We start from the raw sequence: 20,219 nt of genomic DNA on the forward strand, positions 1-20,219 counted from the left end.
CTCCAACCGTACACATTCTTGAATTGCGATCCGTTCTAGCTGCTGCTTCGAGTGTCCGGAGAACAATCTTTCATCACAGTGCTGAACTGTTGATGCACCCCTTTTCATCCAATATTCATGCATATACTCCAAAATGATGGATGGCCAAAGTCCAATGTCATTGCCCCCTGGTAGGCCTTCAACTTCACCTTCTGAAAGGTGGTGTCACTATCAGCCTCCATTTCTTTATCTTTTTCAGTTGGACCCATTACTATTTCTGCATTTTCTTTGTCAGGAGCAATGGCTTGGTTATCCATTTCTGCAAATTGATCAAGTTCTGCAACCAAGGGGATGTTCCAATAGTGTATGACACCTCAACAGCCGTTGGGGGACCAAAAGCTTCGCTCGCCAGTGGTCAACGGGTGGTCTTGCCCATTTGCCTTCTTCAGAACAGTAGAAAACTGTTCAAGGCAAAATCTGACTATTCTACCTTTTACCTCGAATTGCTGGTGGTGCATTTGGCTGTCTGTCATTTTTGCCACTTCTTAAAAGGGATACCTATCGTCATTCGCATGGACCAAATTCCCCAGGTGCATGCCTTCATTCCACAGTCCGATGCCTGGTCTCCCTGTCAACTCCACCATCTCTGCTGTTGCTGAATATAACTGCACCCTTCAACACTTCCCTGGGAAAATTAATCCCATTGTTCCGATGCCCTGTCAAGAAACACTGACTGCCATTCACCTGGGATTGGATTACAACGCCTTGGCAGAAGCCCAACGAAAAGATCTTGAGTACCAAGCATCCGGGACATCCTGCACATTCCTCCGTTGGGAAGACGTTGCCCTCGACGATTCCAACGCTATTCTCCTTTGTGACATCAATACTGGTAGGCCTCAACCTTTGATACCAGCCCCCATGCACCAATAGGTGTTGGATTTCATCCATCGCCTCTCACATCCCTTTTGCAGATCTGCTGCACAGCTTCTGAAGACTAAGGTTGCTATGTATTGGGTCTGCACCTGTACTTCATGCCAAACTTCAAAAGTACATCGACCCATGGATTCAGGCGTGAGAACCTTTCCTCAATCTCGGCATCGTTTTGCCCATATTCATGTCGATATAGTAGGTCCCCTACCCTCATCACAAGAACACTGTTACCTGTTTAACATCATAGACCGCTCCATTCGTTGGCCTGAAGCCATCCCCATTCAAATTGCAACGTCTGCCTCATGTACATCCGCCTTACTTTCAGTGTGGATTGTAAGATTTGGTATCCCTCAGCATATTACTTTTGATAGGGGTACCACTTTCACCTCTCAATTGTGGACATCATTATTGAATCTCCTGGGAATCGCCCTACTGTACATCAGACAACCTCATACAACCCTGCTGCCAACGGAATGGTTGAACGTTTTCATCGCATCCTCAAAGCATCTTTGATGTATTGCTGCAGTGATTCCAACTGGTTTACCTAGCTTCCCTGGATCCTCCTGGGATTATGAACTACTCCTAAGGATGCCCTGGATGTCTCGGCAGCTGTAATGGTGTATGGTCGTTTGTGCTGAATATTTTCAGTCTGCAAGATCGTCCTACATTCTCCAGTGCCTACATCATGTTGTGGAGAATTTTACTATCTTCTGTCAGACTTACAAACCCCCAGCAAAGCAACACATACCAAAAGATTTAAACGCTGCAACACATGTCTTTGTGCGCATCAACACTTTCAAAACACTGCTGACACCACATTACATGATCCCTTTTCGTGTTATCCATTGCAAACCGAAGGCTTTCTTAATTAACATTCGTGGCAATGAAGACTGGGTCTCTATTGATCGCCTAAAATTTGCTTAACTCCTGCAAGATGACCCGCCTACAGTTTGCCTCTCTAGGGCCCCAGGACACCCTAGTTCGCATGTGTCTTTTTTTCAATATTAAACTTACCCGATAATCATGTAGCTGTCAACTCCGTTGCCCGACAGAATTCTATGGGAGGGATACGCCAGCTATCACTATACTAGAAGGGGGTGTACTCACAAGCGCCACCTGTGGCCAGGTACTACAGTACTTGTTGTTGTCGCCACCTCACTTTTTCCTCTGTCGTGCTTTCGGCTAGACGTTCTTGGATACGCTTATGATTTTGGAGTATTGTTCACGGTTTGGTGAAGTATTTCTCTAAATTTGCAGCTATTCGCTATACTGGAAACTTCTTTGTTAGCTTAGCTAGCGTTTGGAATTAATTTTTATGGTGACGAAGAGAGTATGAACTCTCTTTCACCTTTAAATGGCCGACCCTTCCCTTAGACGGAAGTGTTGGTGTCTAAGAGAGTATAGACTCTCTTTCTTAGTTTTGTTATAGATTTATTTTATATCTCTCCGCCTTTTATAGGCCTCTTCGATTAACTTACTTTTATTATAAACTTATTAAAATTAATTTTTATATTTGTTTATATTCGACCTTTCCTAATAGTAGGCGGTCTTTTCTTGGTACCGAAGTTAATTAACATTGAGCCCGTCATTTCGGTTTTACCTGTTAACATATTATGCTATTTTAATGTCTTTGAAAGAATTTCTTTGATAGTCTCGTACTGTTTTCAAAGTTGAACTAACGTTTTGTTTTGTCTCTGCAGTTGTTGACGTTCAGAACGTTCAACTTGCGCTCTATCGTTACGATAGAGAAAGAATTTTCACGGTGTCACGTTGCAGTAAGAGTAACCGTGTCTAGCGTTTTGTTCATTCTTTCTTAACTTAATGGTTTTAATTCTAATAAAGGAACTTTTCTTTTGGGAAATATTTCAGTTTTTTCCTTTAACAATAATATGTTTTAACGATATATATGATTGGGCTCTTCTCTCAGGTTCTAAGTCAAGAGAGAGAGAGAGAGAGAGAGAGAGAGAGAGAGAGATAGAGACGGAGGGAGAAAGAGGAGGATAAACGTTTCATTCAAGCGAGTAACGTTGTTATCGTTTTTGCTCTTCTCCCTAGTCTCTTTAGGGGAAGAAGGTAAACGTTTCTAGAGTGATCTAGTGTTTAGTCTCTTTCCAGCCACTGAATTATTTATCTTTCATTAGATTTTTCTGTTACATTGTAATTCTGTTTTCGCAATTACTAACTTTTGAGAAAGGATAGAATTGCGTGTTTCAGGTACAAACCACTTAAAGTTTCGAGTTCAGTGAAATAAGTGCAAACAGAAAATCAAAGTGATAAGTGATTAGCGCAAAGTGTGTCAGTGTTGTGCGTGAGGGTACTTCTGTGCGTGCCAGTCGTCCTCCCAGTCCGGGACCTCTTGCAAGCTCCCAAGCCCAGGGGAGAAGCAATGTCGAAGGGCAAAAGGGTTCGGCAGGCCTTGATCGGCGCACAGAAGTATCCTCGGTGGTTGCGGGCGTGTCTTACAGAGACCGTCACTCCCACCCGCAGACGATTGAGCCCTTATTTTGCTCGTCTGCAGAAGAAATTTAGGGGAGAAAACGCTGGTCTCAGGTCTCAAGACCTCTTAAACGTAAAGTCCAGACCTATGCCAGACGTACGAAGTTAGGGTTCAAAGCTCTGACTCGCCGCAGTCATCAGTTGAATGCACTCCGCCTAAGAGGAGTAAGGTTCTGCCGCAACAGATCTCTGCTGTTAAGGCTTTACCTCAGCAGACTTTAGTGTCTGCCGACCCCAAGTTGACTCTACTGCAGTCCATGCAGTCACAACTTTCGGTCTTGATGCGTGAGTGTCGGGCTGAGAAGGTTGCGCCTCCGCCTGCGCTCGCTCCGCCTGCGCTCGCTCCGCCTGACCGCAGTACCGCCTGCCAGGCGTACGATGTTGAGCCACGTAATGAGTTTACTGATCCCAGTGGTGTGCAGCTCCCTCCGCCTTCCTTAAGGCAACCTCAGCAATGGGAACAGGAAGCTTATACCTCTCTTCCTCCGCTTTCACTTGCTGTTCCACCAGTGAGGCAACACTCGCTTGAGGTACAACAACCTCTCCCATCCATGAGTCAGTCTCCTCAGCTCTCGCTGCAGCGAGCTCAACCCTCCTCAAGGCAAGCACCTCAACACCTTAGCCTTGCGCCTCAGGAGCCTCAACTTGCGAGACATTTACTGCGTTCTGCGCAGCCACTACCTCATCGCTCTCAGCTCACACCGCAGGAACCTCAACTCGTTCCTCAGGAACTTGCTACTGCGCTTCCGCCAACCACTCAGCAAGCGCAACCCTTGAGTTCAGCCACTCATGCCAGGAGTCAGCCTCCTCCACCCATGCGCCTACCTTCTGCTACTTCTTTTGATCAGCCTTTGCAGACTGAGCCTCAGGTGTTCCCTCAACAGAGTCTTGAAGAGGAAACCACAACTATTGTTGTTCCAGCTCGTTCTGACTCTGCTGTTCAGCATACCTTACCTCCATTTTCAAACATTATGATAATGGAGGTTATTTGTATTACTTATTTAAAAATATATTTGTATTCCTTGCAATATATTTTTAACAAATCGCAAAATATGGCAAAAATCATGAGTTATGAATGTAAGGTAATATTATGTTGATATTAAACCCCTTGCAAGCATGCATGTAGTAATGCAGTGTTGCCAACAGGGCGAGTTTCCCTTTCCGGAGGTGAAGTAGATTATAGTACATTTAGTGTAGCTTAATTCTACGATTATCATGCCGGCTATCAAATTCATCAACAAAACAGTCTAAATCAATTCCCTCGGCACGTGCACTTTCAATGGACGGTAATGCGATATTACTCACTCTAGCACTGGTCATGGAATTTCTGAGAAATGTTACACGCCATGCAACACGCTCTGCTAACCTTACAGCATGTTCTACATACAGCATGCTCTGCATACAGCATGCTCTGCTTACAGCATGCTCTGCATACAACAGGCTCTGCATACCTTACCGCATGCTTCTCAGTCACACATCTTTGGTTGTTGCCAACTCACTAGACTGTCAAGCAGTTTCTTAACGTTGCCTTCTAGTCTGCTGCGTTTGCACAGTGTAACCCTCACTGAGAGAACTTAGCTTTTCTCGGATATGGTCCCTGTAGATGAGAAAGTGCTTTTCTCCCTCCTTCTGATATTCCCTTGAGGACTCTGTCATTTGGAGAGGAGCCTTTAGCTGCGTAGCCTCCTATGGACTTTTATTTAAGCATAACATGCTTCCAGGGAAGGTAATGGTCCCACTTCAGTCGCTAATCCCGTCTGTTACCACACCTGCTCCCATAGTCCTTGAGCTGTGTTGCAAGACATGCAGTCCAAACTTAGTCCTTGTTAGAGGATTTTTTGTTTACGGAGTCAGTGTGTCACTGGGAAGACGTTCAACAACCAGCAGGAGTGACTTGTTGTGACGCAGTACGGCAACCTTAGCAACCCGATAAGGAGTTGTCTCTACGACCCAGACAGTCTAGACAGCTTCGGGTTGTCACTGTACTTCCTCGCTTCCCCATGGTTGACAGTTCACAGACTGTGCAGCAGTACCATGATCTTGTGTCCGGCTCCGTCAGACGACTGGCTTTTAAGAGCTCCCACAGGTCGTCGCTGTCTGGAGATTCTCAAATGGACTATGGATCTGACCAAGGAACTGGGCCTCCTGGTCAATTTTGAGGAGTCTTAGCTCGTCCCATCCCAGACCATTGTCTCCCTGGGTATGGATCTTCAGAGTCGAGCTTTTCGGGCTTTTCCGTCGGCCCCAAGGATCTTCCAAGCCCTAGAATGCATCCAGAGCATGCTGAGAAGGAACCGATGCTCAGTCAGGTAGTGGATGAGTCTAACAGGGACACTTTCATCGCTGGCCCTGTTCATCGTGTTAGGGAGACTCCACCTCCCCCCCCTTCAGTATCATCTAGCTGCTCACTGGATAAAGGACATGACGCTAGAGACGGTCTCAGTTCCTGTTTCCGAAGAGAGAAGGTCTTCTCGCGTGGTGTAAGAACAGCTTTCTTCTCAAGGAAGTCTACCTTTGGCTGTTCAGAAACCCGACCGCCGTCTCCTCTCGGACGCATCAGACACGGGCTGGGGTGCGACTTTGGACGGATAAGAATGCTCGGGAACATGGAATCAGGAGCAAAGGACACTTCACATCAATTGCAAGGAGTTGTTGGCGGTTATTCTGGCCTTGATAAACTTCAAGTCCCTCCAGCTTAACAAAGTGGTGGAGGTGGATTCTGACAACACCACAGCCCTGGCTTACATCTTCAAGCAGGGAGGGACTCTTTCGTGGAAGTTGTTCTAGATCGCAAGGGACCTCCTCATCTGGTCTAAAGATCGAAAGCTCACGCTGGTAACGAGGTTCATTCAGGGCGGTATGAATGTCATGGCAGATCACCTCAGCCGCAAGGGTCAGATCATCCCCACAGAGTGGACCCTTCACAAGAATGTTTGCAGCAGACTTTGGGCCCTTTGGGGTCAGCCAACCATAGATCTGTTCGCTACCTCGAATACCTAGAGACTCCTGTTGTATTGTTCTCCGATTCCAGACCCAGCAGCAGTTCACGTGGATGCTTTTCTGCTGGATTGGTTCCATCTCGACCTGTATGCATTCCCGCCGTTCAAGATTGTCAACAGGGTACTTCAGAAGTTCTCCTCTCGCAAGGGACACGGCTGACGTTGGTTGGCTCCGCTCTGGCCCGCGAGAGAATGGTTCTTAGAGGTACTGCAATGGCTGGTCAACATTCCCAGGACTCTTCCTCTAGGAGTGAACCTTCTACGTCTACCTCACGTAAAGAAGGTACACCCAATCCTCCACGCTCTTCGTCTGACTGCCTTCAGACTTTCGAAAGACTCTCAAGAGCTAGGGACTTTTTCGAAGGAGGCAGCCAGAGCGATTGCCAAAGCAAGGAGAACATCCACTCTCAGAATCTATCAGTCTCAAGGGGAAGTCTTCCGTAGCTGGTACAAGACCAATGCAGTTTCCTCAACCAGTACCACTGTAACCCAGATTGCTGACTTCCTGTTATATCTAAGGAAAGTAAGATCCCTTTCAGCTCCTACGATCAAGGGTTACAGAAGTATGTTGGCAGCGGTTTTCCGCCACAGAGGCTTGGATCTTTCCACCAACAAAGATCTACAGGACCTCCCTAGGTCTTTTGAGACCTCAAAGGAACGTCGGTTGTCCACTCCAGGCTGGAATCTAGACGTGGTCCTAAGGTTCCTTATGTCATCAAGATTTGAACCTCTCCAATCAGCCTCTTTTTAGGACCTCACGTTAAAAACTCTTTTCCTCGTGTGCTTGACAACAGCTAAAAGAGTAAGTGAGATCCACGCCTTCAGCAGGATCATTGTTTTCACATCTGAAACGGCTACATGTTCCTTGCAGCTCGGTTTTTGCTAAACGAGCTTCCTTCACGTCCTTGGCCTAAGTCGTTCGAGATCCCAAGCCTGTCCAACTTGGTGGGGAATGAACTGGAGAGAGTACTTTGCCCAGTTAGAGCTCTTAGGTACTTTCTAAAAAGGTCTTAACCTTTTCGAGGACTATCAGAAGCCTTATAGTGTGCTATCAAGAAACCTTCTTTTCCAAGTTCTAAGAACTCAGTTTCTTACTATTCAGGCTTCTGATTAGAGAAACACATTCTCATCTGAAGGAAGAAGACCTTGCTTTGCTGAAGGTAAGGACACATGAAGTGGGAGCTGTGGCTACTTCTGTGGCCTTCAAACAGAGCCATTCTCTGCAGAGTGTTATGGATGCAACCTATTGGAGAAGCAAGTCAGTGTTCGCATCATTCTATCTCAAAGATGTCCAGTCTCTTTACGAGTACTGCTACACCCTGGGACCATTCGTAGCAACGAATGCAGTAGTAGGCGAGGGCTCAGCCACTACATTCCCATAATCCCATAACCTTTTAGCCTTTCTCTTGAATACTTTTTATGGGTTGTACGGTCGGCTAAGAAGCCTTCCACATCCTTGTTGATTTGGCGGGTGGTCAATTCTTTCTTGAGAAGCGCCGAGGTTAAAGGTTGTGATGAGGTCCTTTAGTATGGGTTGCAGCCCTTGATACTTTAGCACCTTTGAGTTGATTCAGCCTTCCAAGAGGAACGCTGCGCTCAGTAAGGAAGACGATCTTATTAAAGGCAGAGTAACGGTTCAAGTCGACTTCCTTACCAGGTACTTATTATTTCATTGTTATTGTGGATAACTGATTATATGAAATACGGGATACTTAGCTATCCTTTAGTCTTGTACACTGGTTTTTCACCCACCCCCCTGGGTGTGAATCAGCTACATGATTATCGGGTAAGTTTAATATTGAAAAATGTTATTTTCATCAGTAAAATAAATTTTTGAATATACTTACCCGATAATCATGATTTAATTGACCCACCCTTCCTCCCCATAGAGAACCAGTGGACCGAGGAAAAAGTGAGGTGGCGACAACAACAAGTACTGTAGTACCTGGCCACAGGTGGCGCTTGTGAGTACACCCCCTTCTAGTATAGTGATAGCTGGCGTATCCCTCCCGTAGAATTCTGTCGGGCAACGGAGTTGACAGCTACATGATTATCGGGTAAGTATATTCAAAAATTTATTTTACTAATGAAAATAACATTTTTAGTGGGGAGCCCTGTAATGCACCTGTATTTCATACTTACTCATTCAGTGTAATGCTATTTCTTTTTCTTATCGCTAGCTCTATCTCGTACTGATAATAGAAAAACCTGTTTATGCTTGCCATTGCACATTTCACATTCTTGGAATTTTGTGCCAATGTTGCCCGCAACTGTTCGTATATAAGCTTGTTATGTAGTTGCATGAAGGAGTTACAATTACCTCCCCTTTCTGTTAGTACCGAACAGCTACCTGGCAACACTATGTAAGTAGACGAGAACAATTCATAGCGAGAGAGAAGATGAAGCACTGCTGATATGTGTTTATAGCTTTGGTAACTGTGTCCAAGGGAATTCTGAAAAAAACTGAAATAAATAAGAAAATGAAGGCCTTATCAAAATAGCAGTGAATGGAGTCTTGTAGCCTTTAGAAATTTAATTAGTGGCATGTGGAAAAATTTACCTCATAGATTATGAAAATTGCATTGTTGAAAAGAAATGCTGGTACTTCATCCTTCAGTTGCTTAAATTTCTGATAAGGAGCAATTCCTCTTGAAGGAAAAGTTAAAATAGATGTAGTAGAAGTATTTTTTAAAGTACAAATATAAATGAAGTTTGGGATCATTCGGTCTGGTAATACTGTACTGTATAAGGGACATGTTTTGTAAGATAATTTAGTTAAGGAAAAATAAATGGAGTGGATGTAGCTGGTCATTTACGAGCCCATCTATTCACTGGAAATGATTAATGATAACCTTGGTGCCCAGAGCTTTGGTTGGTTGTGCCTTCAGGATTTTGGAGAAACTCAACTTTAATTAAAAAAAAAAAAAAAAAAAAAAAAATGGGGGCAACAATAACCTCTGACAATGACACAAGATCAAGTAAGCTGTTGCCATGAAATGAAATGAACATATAAGTTGTTCAAAAAAAAAAAAAAAAAAAAAAAAAAAAAAAAAAAAAAAAAAAAAAAAAATAGAGGCCAACCTTTATAAACTCGCAGTGATGGTTGCCAAAGAAAAAAAATTGCAACTTCCGACTGGTGTTGATAGGAAGTATAGATTAGAAAAGTAGGCTTTTGTTTTGAATTTTCTGATCCCACTATTTTCTTTATTCATATAATTATATGATAAATATTGGGTAAGAATCCTTAATAATAAGTGGTTTTGAAGACTATTAAGGGGTTATTTCAATTTACATTAAATCTTGAGAAAATTTATGTATGTTGGAAGATCCTTCTGAAACTAAAAGTTTTTCCTGCGTCGCTCCACTGTATGGATAACAATATACAGTATCCCCCTATTGATGAAGTCCGATACTCATTATGACAACAATTGCAAAAGGTTTTTATACAAATGTGCTTCTTAATGTACTCTCTTGATATGAAATGTAAAGGAAGTTCTTGCGTATGCTGTATTATATTAATTCAATCGGTCAGCTTATATAAATGCAGGGTTTTTTATACTTTTAGCAATATATATTTACACTATTTCTCATTTTCAGAATGAAGTTTTGCCTCTTGATAAAGGTTTGACGACAGAAGAACTTGCCAACTGGGTGTTCATCATTGATGCAATCAACTTCAACTTTTGGACACCAGATGGTGTTCCCAAATACTCTGTTAATTATAATGGAAAAGTAAGTGACATATTTAAGTCTTTTTATTAATTTTTTTTTTTGGCATTCGAGTTTTCAATATTAAACTTACCCGATAATCATGTAGCTGTCAACTCCGTTGCCCGACAGAATTCTATGGAGGGATACGCCAGCTATCACAATACTAGAAGGGGGTGTACTTACCAGCGCCACCTGTGGCCAGGTACTCAAGTACTTCTTGTTGACACCTCCTCAATTATTCCTCTGTCGTGCTTCCGGCAAGACGTTCTGGGATACGCTTATGTTCTTGGAGTATTTTCACGACTTTGGTGAAGTATTTCTTTCAAAGTTGAACTAACGTTTTGTTTTGTCTCTGCAGTTGTTGACGTTCAGAACGTTCAACTTGCGCTCTATCGTTACGATAGAGAGAGAATATTCACGGTTTCACGTTGCAGTAAGAGTAACCGTGTCTAGCGTTTTGTTCATTCTTTCTTAACTTAATGGTTTTAATCCTAATAAAGGAACTTTTCATTTTGGGAAATATTTCAGTTTTTTCCTTTAACAATAATATGTTTTAACGATATATATGATTGGGCTCTTCTCTCAGGTTCTAAGTCAAGAGAGAGAGAGAGAGAGAGAGAGAGATAGAGACGGAGGGAGAAAGAGGAGGATAAACGTTTCATTCAAACGAGTAACGTTGTTATCGTTTTTGCTCTTCTCCCTAGTCTCTTTAGGGGAAGAAGGTAAACGTTTCTAGAGTGATCTAGTGTTTAGTCTCTTTCCAGCCACTGAATTATTTATCTTTCATTAGATTTTTCTGTTACATTGTAATTCTGTTTTCGCAATTACTAACTTTTGAGAAAGGATAGAATTGCGTGTTTCAGGTACAAACCACTTAAAGTTTCGAGTTCAGTGAAATAAGTGCAAACAGAAAATCAAAGTGATAAGTGATTAGCGCAAAGTGTGTCAGTGTTGTGCGTGAGGGTACTTCTGTGCGCGCCAGTCGTCCTCCCAGTCCGGGACCTCTTGCAAGCTCCCAAGCCCATGGGAGAAGCAATGTCGAAGGGCAGAAGGGTTCAGCAGGCCTTGATCGGCGCACAGAAGTATCCTCGGTGGTTGTGGGCGTGTCTTACCGAGACCGTCACTCCCACCCGCAGACGATTGAGCCCTTATTTTGCTCGTCTGCAGAAGAAATTTAGGGGAGAAAACGCTGGTCTCAGGTCTCAAGACCTCTTAAACGTAAAGTCCAGACCTATGCCAGACGTACGAAGTTAGAGTTCAACAACCCGGATGCAGTCATTGGGTTAGCTCTGACTCTCCTCAGTCATCAGTTGAATGCACTCCGCCTAAGAGGAGTAAGGTTCTGCCACAACAGAGCTCGACTGTTAAGGCTTTACCTCAGCCTACTGTAGTTTCTGCCGACCCCAAGTGGACTCTACTACAGTCCATGCAAGCACAGCTTTCGGACTTGATGCGTGAGTGTCGGGCTGAGAAGGTTGCGCCTCCGCCTCCGCCTACACTCCCTCCGCCTGCGCTCGCTCCGCCTGATCGCAGTACCACCTGCCAGGCGTACGATGTTGAGCCATGTTCTGAGTTTGCTGTTCCCAGTGGTGTTCAGCCTCCGCCTTCCTTAAGGCAACCTTTACAATGGGATCAGGAGGATTATACCTCTCTTCCTCCGCCTCCACTTGCTGCTCCACCAGTGATGCAACACTCGGTTGAGGTACAACAACCTCTCCCGTCCATGAGTCAGTCTCCTCAGCTCTCGCTGCAGCGAGCTCAACCCTCCTCAAGGCAAGCACCTCAACACCTTAGCCTTGCGCCTCAGGAGCCTCAACTTGCGAGTTTTTTACTGCGTTCTGCGCAGCCACTACCTTTTCGCTCTCAGCTCACACCGCAGGAACCTCAACTCGTTCCTCAGGAACTTGCTACTGCGCATCCGCCAACCACTCAGCAAGCGCAACCCTTGAGTTCAGCCACTCATGCCAGGAGTCAGCCTCCTCCACCCATGCGCCTACCTTCTGCTACTTCCTTTGATCAGCCTTTGCAGACTGAGCCTCAGGTGTTCCCTCAACAGAGTCTTGAAGAGGAAACCACAACTATTGTTGTTCCAGCTCGTTCTGACTCTGCTGTTCAGCATACCTTACCTCCATTTTCAAACATTATGATAATGGAGGTTATTTGTATTACTTATAAAAATATATTTGTATTCCTGGCAATATATTTTTAACAATATCGCAAAATATGGCAAAAATATGAATCTTGAGTTATGAATGTAAGGTATATATTATGTTGATATTAAACCCCATGCAAGCATGCATAAAGCACTCTAGCACTGGTCATGGAATTTCTGAGAAATGTTAAACGCCATGCACACGCTCTGCTTACCTTACATGCTCTGCTTACAGCATGCTCTGCATACTACATGCTCTGCATACAGCATGCTCTGCATACAGCATGCTCTGCATTCAGCATGCTCTGCATACAACATGCTCTACATACAGCATGCTCTGCATACAGCATGCTCTGCATACAACATGCTCTGCATTCAGCATGCTCTGCATACAACATGCTCTGCATACAGCATGCTCTGCATTCAGCATGCTCTGCATACAACATGCTCTACATACAGCATGCTCTGCATACAGCATACTCTGCATACAACATGCTCTGCATACCTTACCGCATGCTTCTCAGTCACACATCTTTGGTTGTTGCCAACTCACTAGACTGTCAAGCAGTTTCATAACGTTGCCTTCTAGTCTGCTGCTTTTGCACCAGTGAACCCTCACTGAGAGAACTTAGCTTTTCTAGGATATGGTCCCTGTAGATGAGAAAGTTCTTTTCTCCCTCCTTCTGATATTCCCTTGAGGACTCTGTCATTTGGAGGGAACCTTTAGCTGCATAGCCTCCTATGGACTTTTATTTAAGCATAACATGCTTCCAGGGAAGGTAATGGTTCCACTTCAGTCGCTAATCCCGTCTGTTACCACACCTGCTCCCATAGACCTTGAGCTGTGTTACAAGACATGCAGTCCAAGCTTTAGTCCTTGTTAGAGGATTTTTTGTTTACGGAGTCAATGTGTCACGGGGAAGACGTTCAACAACCAACAGAAGTGACTTGTTGTGACGCAGTGCGGCAACCTCAGCAACCCGATAAGGAGTTTGTCTGTACGACCCAGACAGTCTAGACAGATTCGGGTTGTCACTGTACTTCCTCGCTTGCCCATGTTTGACAGTTCACAGACTGTGCAGCAGTACCATGATCTTGTGTCCGGCTCCGTCAGACGACTGGCTTTTAAGAGCTCCCACAAGTCGTCGCTGTCTGGAGATTTTCAAATGGACTATGGATCTGACCAAGGAACTGGGCCTCCTGGTCAATTTTGAGGAGTCTCAGCTCGTCCCATCCCAGACCATTGTCTCCTTGGGTATGGATCTTCAGAGTCGAGCTTTTCGGACTTTTCCGTCGGCCCCAAGGATCTTCCAAGCCCTAGAATGCATCCAGAGCATGCTGAGAAGGAACCGATGCTCAGTCAGGTAGTGGATGAGTCTAACAGGGACACTTTCATCGCTGGCCCTGTTCATCGTGTTAGGGAGACTCCACCTCCCCCCCCTTCAGTATCATCTAGCTGCTCACTGGATAAAGGACATGACGCTAGAGACGGTCTCAGTTCCTGTTTCCGAAGAGAGGAGGTCTTCTCTCGCGTGGTGTAAGAACAGCTTTCTTCTCAAGGAAGTCTACCTTTGGCTGTTCAGAAACACGACCGCCGTCTCCTCTCGGACGCATCAGACACGGGCTGGGGTGCGACTTTGGACGGACAAGAATGCTCGGGAACATGGAATCAGGAGCAAAGGACACTTCACATCAATTGCAAGGAGTTGTTGGCGGTTATTCTGGCCTTGATAAACTTCAAGTCCCTCCAGCTTAACAAAGTGGTGGAGGTGGACTCTGACAACACCACAGCCCTGGCTTACATCTTCAAGCAGGGAGGGACTCTTTCGTGGAAGTTGTTCTAGATCGCAAGGGACCTACTCATCTGGTCTAAAGATCGAAAGCTAACTGGTAACGAGGTTCATTCAGGGCGGTATGAATGTCATGGCAGATCACCTCAGACGGAAGGGTCAGGTCATCCCCACAGAGTGGACCCTTCTCAAGAATGTTTGCAGCAGACTTTGGGCCCTGTGGGGTCAGCCAACCATAGATCTGTTCACTACCTCGATAACCTAGAGACTCCTGTTGTATTGTTCTCCGATTCCAGACCCAGCAGCAGTTCACGTGGATGCTTTTCTGCTGGATTGGTTCCATCTCGACCTGTATGCATTCCCGCCGTTCAAGATTGTCAACAGGGTACTTCAGAAGTTCTCCTCTCACAAAGGGACACGGCTGACGTTGGTTGGCTCCGCTCTGGCCCGCGAGAGAATGGTTCTTAGAGGTACTGCAATGGCTGGTCGACATTCCCAGGACTCTTCCTCTAAGAGTGAACCTTCTAAGTCTACCTCACGTAAAGAAGGTACACCCAATCCTCCACGCTCTTCGTCTGACTGCCTTCAGACTTTCGAAAGACTCTCAAGAGCTAGGGGCTTTTCGAAGGAGGCAGCCAGAGCGATTGCCAAAGCAAGGAGAACATCCACTCTCAGAATCTATCAGTCTATAGGGGAAGTCTTCCGTAGCTGGTACAAGACCAATGCAGTTTCCTCAACCAGTACCACTGTAACCCAGATTGCTGACTTCCTGTTATATCTAAGGAAAGTAAGATCCCTTTCAGCTCCTACGATCAAGGGTTACAGAAGTATGTTGGCAGCGGTTTTCCGCCACAGAGGCTTGGATCTTTCCACCAACAAAGATCTACAGGACCTCCCTAGGTCTTTTGAGACCTCAAAGGAACGTCGGTTGTCCACTCCAGGCTGGAATCTAGACGTGGTCCTAAGGTTCCTTATGTCATCAAGATTTGAACCTCTCCAATCAGCCTCTTTTTAGGACCTCACATTAAAAACTCTTTTCCTCGTGTGCTTGACAACAGCTAAAAGAGTAAGTGAGATCCACGCCTTCAGCAGGATCATTGTTTTCACATCTGAAACGGCTACATGTTCCTTGCAGCTCGGTTTTTGCTAAACGAGCTTCCTTCACGTCCTTGGCCTAAGTCGTTCGAGATCCCAAGCCTGTCCAACTTGGTGGGGAATGATCTGAAGAGAGTACTTTGCCCAGTTAGAGCTCTTAGGTACTATCTAAAAAGGTCTTAACCTTTACAAGGACAATCAGAAGCCTTATAGTGTGCTATCAAGAAACCTTCTTTTCCAAGTTCTAAGAACTCAGTTTCTTACTATTCAGGCTTCTGATTAGAGAAACACATTCTCATCTGAAGGAAGAAGACCTTGCTTTGCTGAAGGTAAGGACACATGAAGTGGGAGCTGTGGCTACTTCAGTGGCCTTCAAACAGAGCCATTCTCTGCAGAGTGTTATGGATGCAACCTATTGGAGAAGCAAGTCAGTGTTCGCATCATTCTATCTCAAAGATGTCCAGTCTCTTTACGAGTACTGCTACACCCTGGGACCATTCGTAGCAACGAATGCAGTAGTAGGCGAGGGCTCAGCCACTACATTCCCATAATCCCATAACTTTTTAACCTTTCTCTTGAATACTTTTTATGGGTTGTACGGTCGGCTAAGAAGCCTTCCACATCCTTGTTGATTTGGCGGGTGGTCAATTCTTTCTTGAGAAGCGCCGAGGTTAAAGGTTGTGATGAGGTCCTTTAGTATGGGTTGCAGCCCTGTATACTTTAGCACCTTTGAGTTGATTCAGCCTCCCAAGAGGAACGCTGCGCTCAGTAAGGAAGACGATCTTATTAAAGGCAGAGTAACGGTTCAAGTCGACTTCCTTACCAGGTACTTATTATTTCATTGTTATTATGGATAACTGATTATATGAAATACGGGATACTTAGCTATCCTTTAATCTTGTACACTGGTTTTCACCCACCCCCCTGGGTGTGAATCAGCTACATGATTATTGGGTAAGTTTAATATTGAAAAATGTTATTTTTATTAGTAAAATAAATTTTTGAATATACTTACCCGATAATCATGATTTAATCGACCCTCCCTTCCTCCCCATAGAGAACCAGTGGACCGAGGAATAATTGAGGAGGTGTCAACAAGAAGTACTTGAGTACCTGGCCACAGGTGGCGCTGGTAAGTACACCCCCTTCTAGTATTGTGATAGCTGGCGTATCCCTCCATAGAATTCTGTCGGGCAACGGAGTTGACAGCTACATGATTATCGGGTAAGTATATTCAAAAATTTATTTTTCAATATTAAACTTACCCGATAATCATGTAGCTGTCAACTCCGTTGCCCGACAGAATTCTATGGAGGGATACGCCAGCTATCACAATACTAGAAGGGGGTGTACTTACCAGCGCCACCTGTGGCCAGGTACTCAAGTACTTCTTGTTGACACCTCCTCAATTATTCCTCTGTCGTGCTTCCGGCAAGACGTTCTGGGATACGCTTATGTTCTTGGAGTATTTTCACGACTTTGGTGAAGTATTTCTCTTTGATTTCGGCTGTCGCTTTACTGGAAACTTCTATATTAGCTTAGTTAGCTTTTGGAATTAATTTGATTAATTATGGTGACGAAGAGAGTATGAACTCTCTTTCACTTTTTATGGCCGACCCTTCCCTTAGACGGAAGTGTTGGTGTCTAAGAGAGTATAGACTCTCTTTCTTAATTTTGCTTAACAAAAGTTATAGATTTATTTTATATCTCTCCGCCTCTTATAGGCCTCTTCGATTAACTTCCTTTTATTATAAACTTATTAAAATTAATTTTTATATTTGTTTATATTCGACCTTCCTAATAGTAGGCGGTCTTTTCTTGGTACCGAAGTTAATTAACATTGAGCCCGTCATTTTGGTTTTACCTGTTAACATATTATGCTATTTTAATGTCTTTGAAAGAATTTCTTTGATAGTCTCGTACTGTTTTCAAAGTTGAACTAACGTTTTGTTTTGTCTCTGCAGTTGTTGACGTTCAGAACGTTCAACTTGCGCTCTATCGTTACGATAGAGAAAGAATTTTCACGGTTTCACGTTGCAGTAAGAGTAACCGTGTCTAGCGTTTTGTTCATTCTTTCTTAACTTAATGGTTTTAATCCTAATAAAGGAACTTTTCATTTTGGGAAATATTTCAGTTTTTTCCTTTAACAATAATATGTTTTAACGATATATATGATTGGGCTCTTCTCTCAGGTTCTAAGTCAAGAGAGAGAGAGAGAGAGAGAGAGAGAGATAGAGACGGAGGGAGAAAGAGGAGGATAAACGTTTCATTCAAGCGAGTAACGTTGTTATCGTTTTTGCTCTTCTCCCTAGTCTCTTTAGGGGAAGAAGGTAAACGTTTCTAGAGTGATCTAGTGTTTAGTCTCTTTCCAGCCACTGAATTATTTATCTTTCATTAGATTTTTCTGTTACATTGTAATTCTGTTTTCGCAATTACTAACTTTTGAGAAAGGATAGAATTGCGTGTTTCAGGTACAAACCACTTAAAGTTTCGAGTTCAGTGAAATAAGTGCAAACAGAAAATCAAAGTGATAAGTGATTAGCGCAAAGTGTGTCAGTGTTGTGCGTGAGGGTACTTCTGTGCGCGCCAGTCGTCCTCCCAGTCCGGGACCTCTTGCAAGCTCCCAAGCCCATGGGAGAAGCAATGTCGAAGGGCAGAAGGGTTCAGCAGGCCTTGATCGGCGCACAGAAGTATCCTCGGTGGTTGTGGGCGTGTCTTACCGAGACCGTCACTCCCACCCGCAGACGATTGAGCCCTTATTTTGCTCGTCTGCAGAAGAAATTTAGGGGAGAAAACGCTGGTCTCAGGTCTCAAGACCTCTTAAACGTAAAGTCCAGACCTATGCCAGACGTACGAAGTTAGAGTTCAACAACCCGGATGCAGTCATTGGGTTAGCTCTGACTCTCCTCAGTCATCAGTTGAATGCACTCCGCCTAAGAGGAGTAAGGTTCTGCCACAACAGAGCTCGACTGTTAAGGCTTTACCTCAGCCTACTGTAGTTTCTGCCGACCCCAAGTGGACTCTACTACAGTCCATGCAAGCACAGCTTTCGGACTTGATGCGTGAGTGTCGGGCTGAGAGTGTTGCGCCTCCGCCTACACTCCCTCCGCCTGCGCTCGCTCCGCCTGATCGCAGTACCACCTGCCAGGCGTACGATGTTGAGCCACGTTCTGAGTTTGCTGTTCCCAGTGGTGTTCAGCCTCCGCCTTCCTTAAGGCAACCTTTACAATGGGATCAGGAGGATTATACCTCTCTTCCTCCGCCTCCACTTGCTGCTCCACCAGTGATGCAACACTCGGTTGAGGTACAACAACCTCTCCCGTCCATGAGTCAGTCTCCTCAGCTCTCGCTGCAGCGAGCTCAACCCTCCTCAAGGCAAGCACCTCAACACCTTAGCCTTGCGCCTCAGGAGCCTCAACTTGCGAGATTTTTACTGCGTTCTGCGCAGCCACTACCTTTTCGCTCTCAGCTACACACCGCAGGAACCTCAACTCGTTCCTCAGGAACTTGCTACTGCGCATCCGCCAACCACTCAGCAAGCGCAACCCTTGAGTTCAGCCACTCATGCCAGGAGTCAGCCTCCTCCACCCATGCGCCTACCTTCTGCTACTTCCTTTGATCAGCCTTTGCAGACTGAGCCTCAGGTGTTCCCTCAACAGAGTCTTGAAGAGGAAACCACAACTATTGTTGTTCCAGCTCGTTCTGACTCTGCTGTTCAGCATACCTTACCTCCATTTTCAAACCTTATGATAATGGAGGTTATTTGTATTACTTATAAAAATATATTTGTATTCCTGGCAATATATTTTTAACAATATCGCAAAATATGGCAAAAATATGAATCATGAGTTATGAATGTAAGGTATATATTATGTTGATATTAAAACCCCATGCAAGCATGCATAAAGCACTCTAGCACTGGTCATGGAATTTCTGAGAAATGTTAAACGCCATGCACACGCTCTGCTTACCTTACATGCTCTGCTTACAGCATGCTCTGCATACTACATGCTCTGCATACAGCATGCTCTGCATTCAGCATGCTCTGCATACAACATGCTCTACATACAGCATGCTCTGCATACAACATGCTCTACATACAGCATGCTCTGCATACAGCATGCTCTGCATACAACATGCTCTGCATACAGCATGCTCTGCATTCAGCATGCTCTGCATACAACATGCTCTGCATACAGCATGCTCTGCATTCAGCATGCTCTGCATACAACATGCTCTACATACAGCATGCTCTGCATACAGCATACTCTGCATACAACAGGCTCTGCATACCTTACCGCATGCTTCTCAGTCACACATCTTTGGTTGTTGCCAACTCACTAGACTGTCAAGCAGTTTCATAACGTTGCCTTCTAGTCTGCTGCTTTTGCACCAGTGAACCCTCACTGAGAGAACTTAGCTTTTCTAGGATATGGTCCCTGTAGATGAGAAAGTTCTTTTCTCCCTCCTTCTGATATTCCCTTGAGGACTCTGTCATTTGGAGGGAGCCTTTAGCTGCATAGCCTCCTATGGACTTTTATTTAAGCATAACATGCTTCCAGGGAAGGTAATGGTTCCACTTCAGTCGCTAATCCCGTCTGTTACCACACCTGCTCCCATAGACCTTGAGCTGTGTTACAAGACATGCAGTCCAAGCTTAGTCCTTGTTAGAGGATTTTTTGTTTACGGAGTCAATGTGTCACGGGGAAGACGTTCAACAACCAACAGAAGTGACTTGTTGTGACGCAGTGCGGCAACCTCAGCAACCCGATAAGGAGTTTGTCTGTACGACCCAGACAGTCTAGACAGATTCGGGTTGTCACTGTACTTCCTCGCTTGCCCATGATTGACAGTTCACAGACTGTGCAGCAGTACCATGATCTTGTGTCCGGCTCCGTCAGACGACTGGCTTTTAAGAGCTCCCACAAGTCGTCGCTGTCTGGAGATTTTCAAATGGACTATGGATCTGACCAAGGAACTGGGCCTCCTGGTCAATTTTGAGGAGTCTCAGCTCGTCCCATCCCAGACCATTGTCTCCTTGGGTATGGATCTTCAGAGTCGAGCTTT

General features: G+C 44.8%; 1 protein-coding gene across 2 annotated transcripts in view; it reads left to right on the plus strand.

The window, feature by feature from the left end:
- Positions 1-20,219, plus strand: part of LOC137634747 (queuosine 5'-phosphate N-glycosylase/hydrolase) — a 76,055-nt gene that overhangs the window by 14,265 nt on the left and 41,571 nt on the right. For both annotated transcript variants that reach the window (XM_068367246.1, XM_068367247.1), the window contains exon 2: positions 10,002-10,136. In XM_068367246.1, the coding sequence (XP_068223347.1) occupies positions 10,002-10,136 (135 nt within the window). The remainder of the gene's footprint in view (positions 1-10,001; positions 10,137-20,219) is intronic.

This window comes from Palaemon carinicauda, chromosome 45 (genome assembly GCF_036898095.1).
Source record: "Palaemon carinicauda isolate YSFRI2023 chromosome 45, ASM3689809v2, whole genome shotgun sequence".
Taxonomy (NCBI): domain Eukaryota; kingdom Metazoa; phylum Arthropoda; class Malacostraca; order Decapoda; family Palaemonidae; genus Palaemon; species Palaemon carinicauda.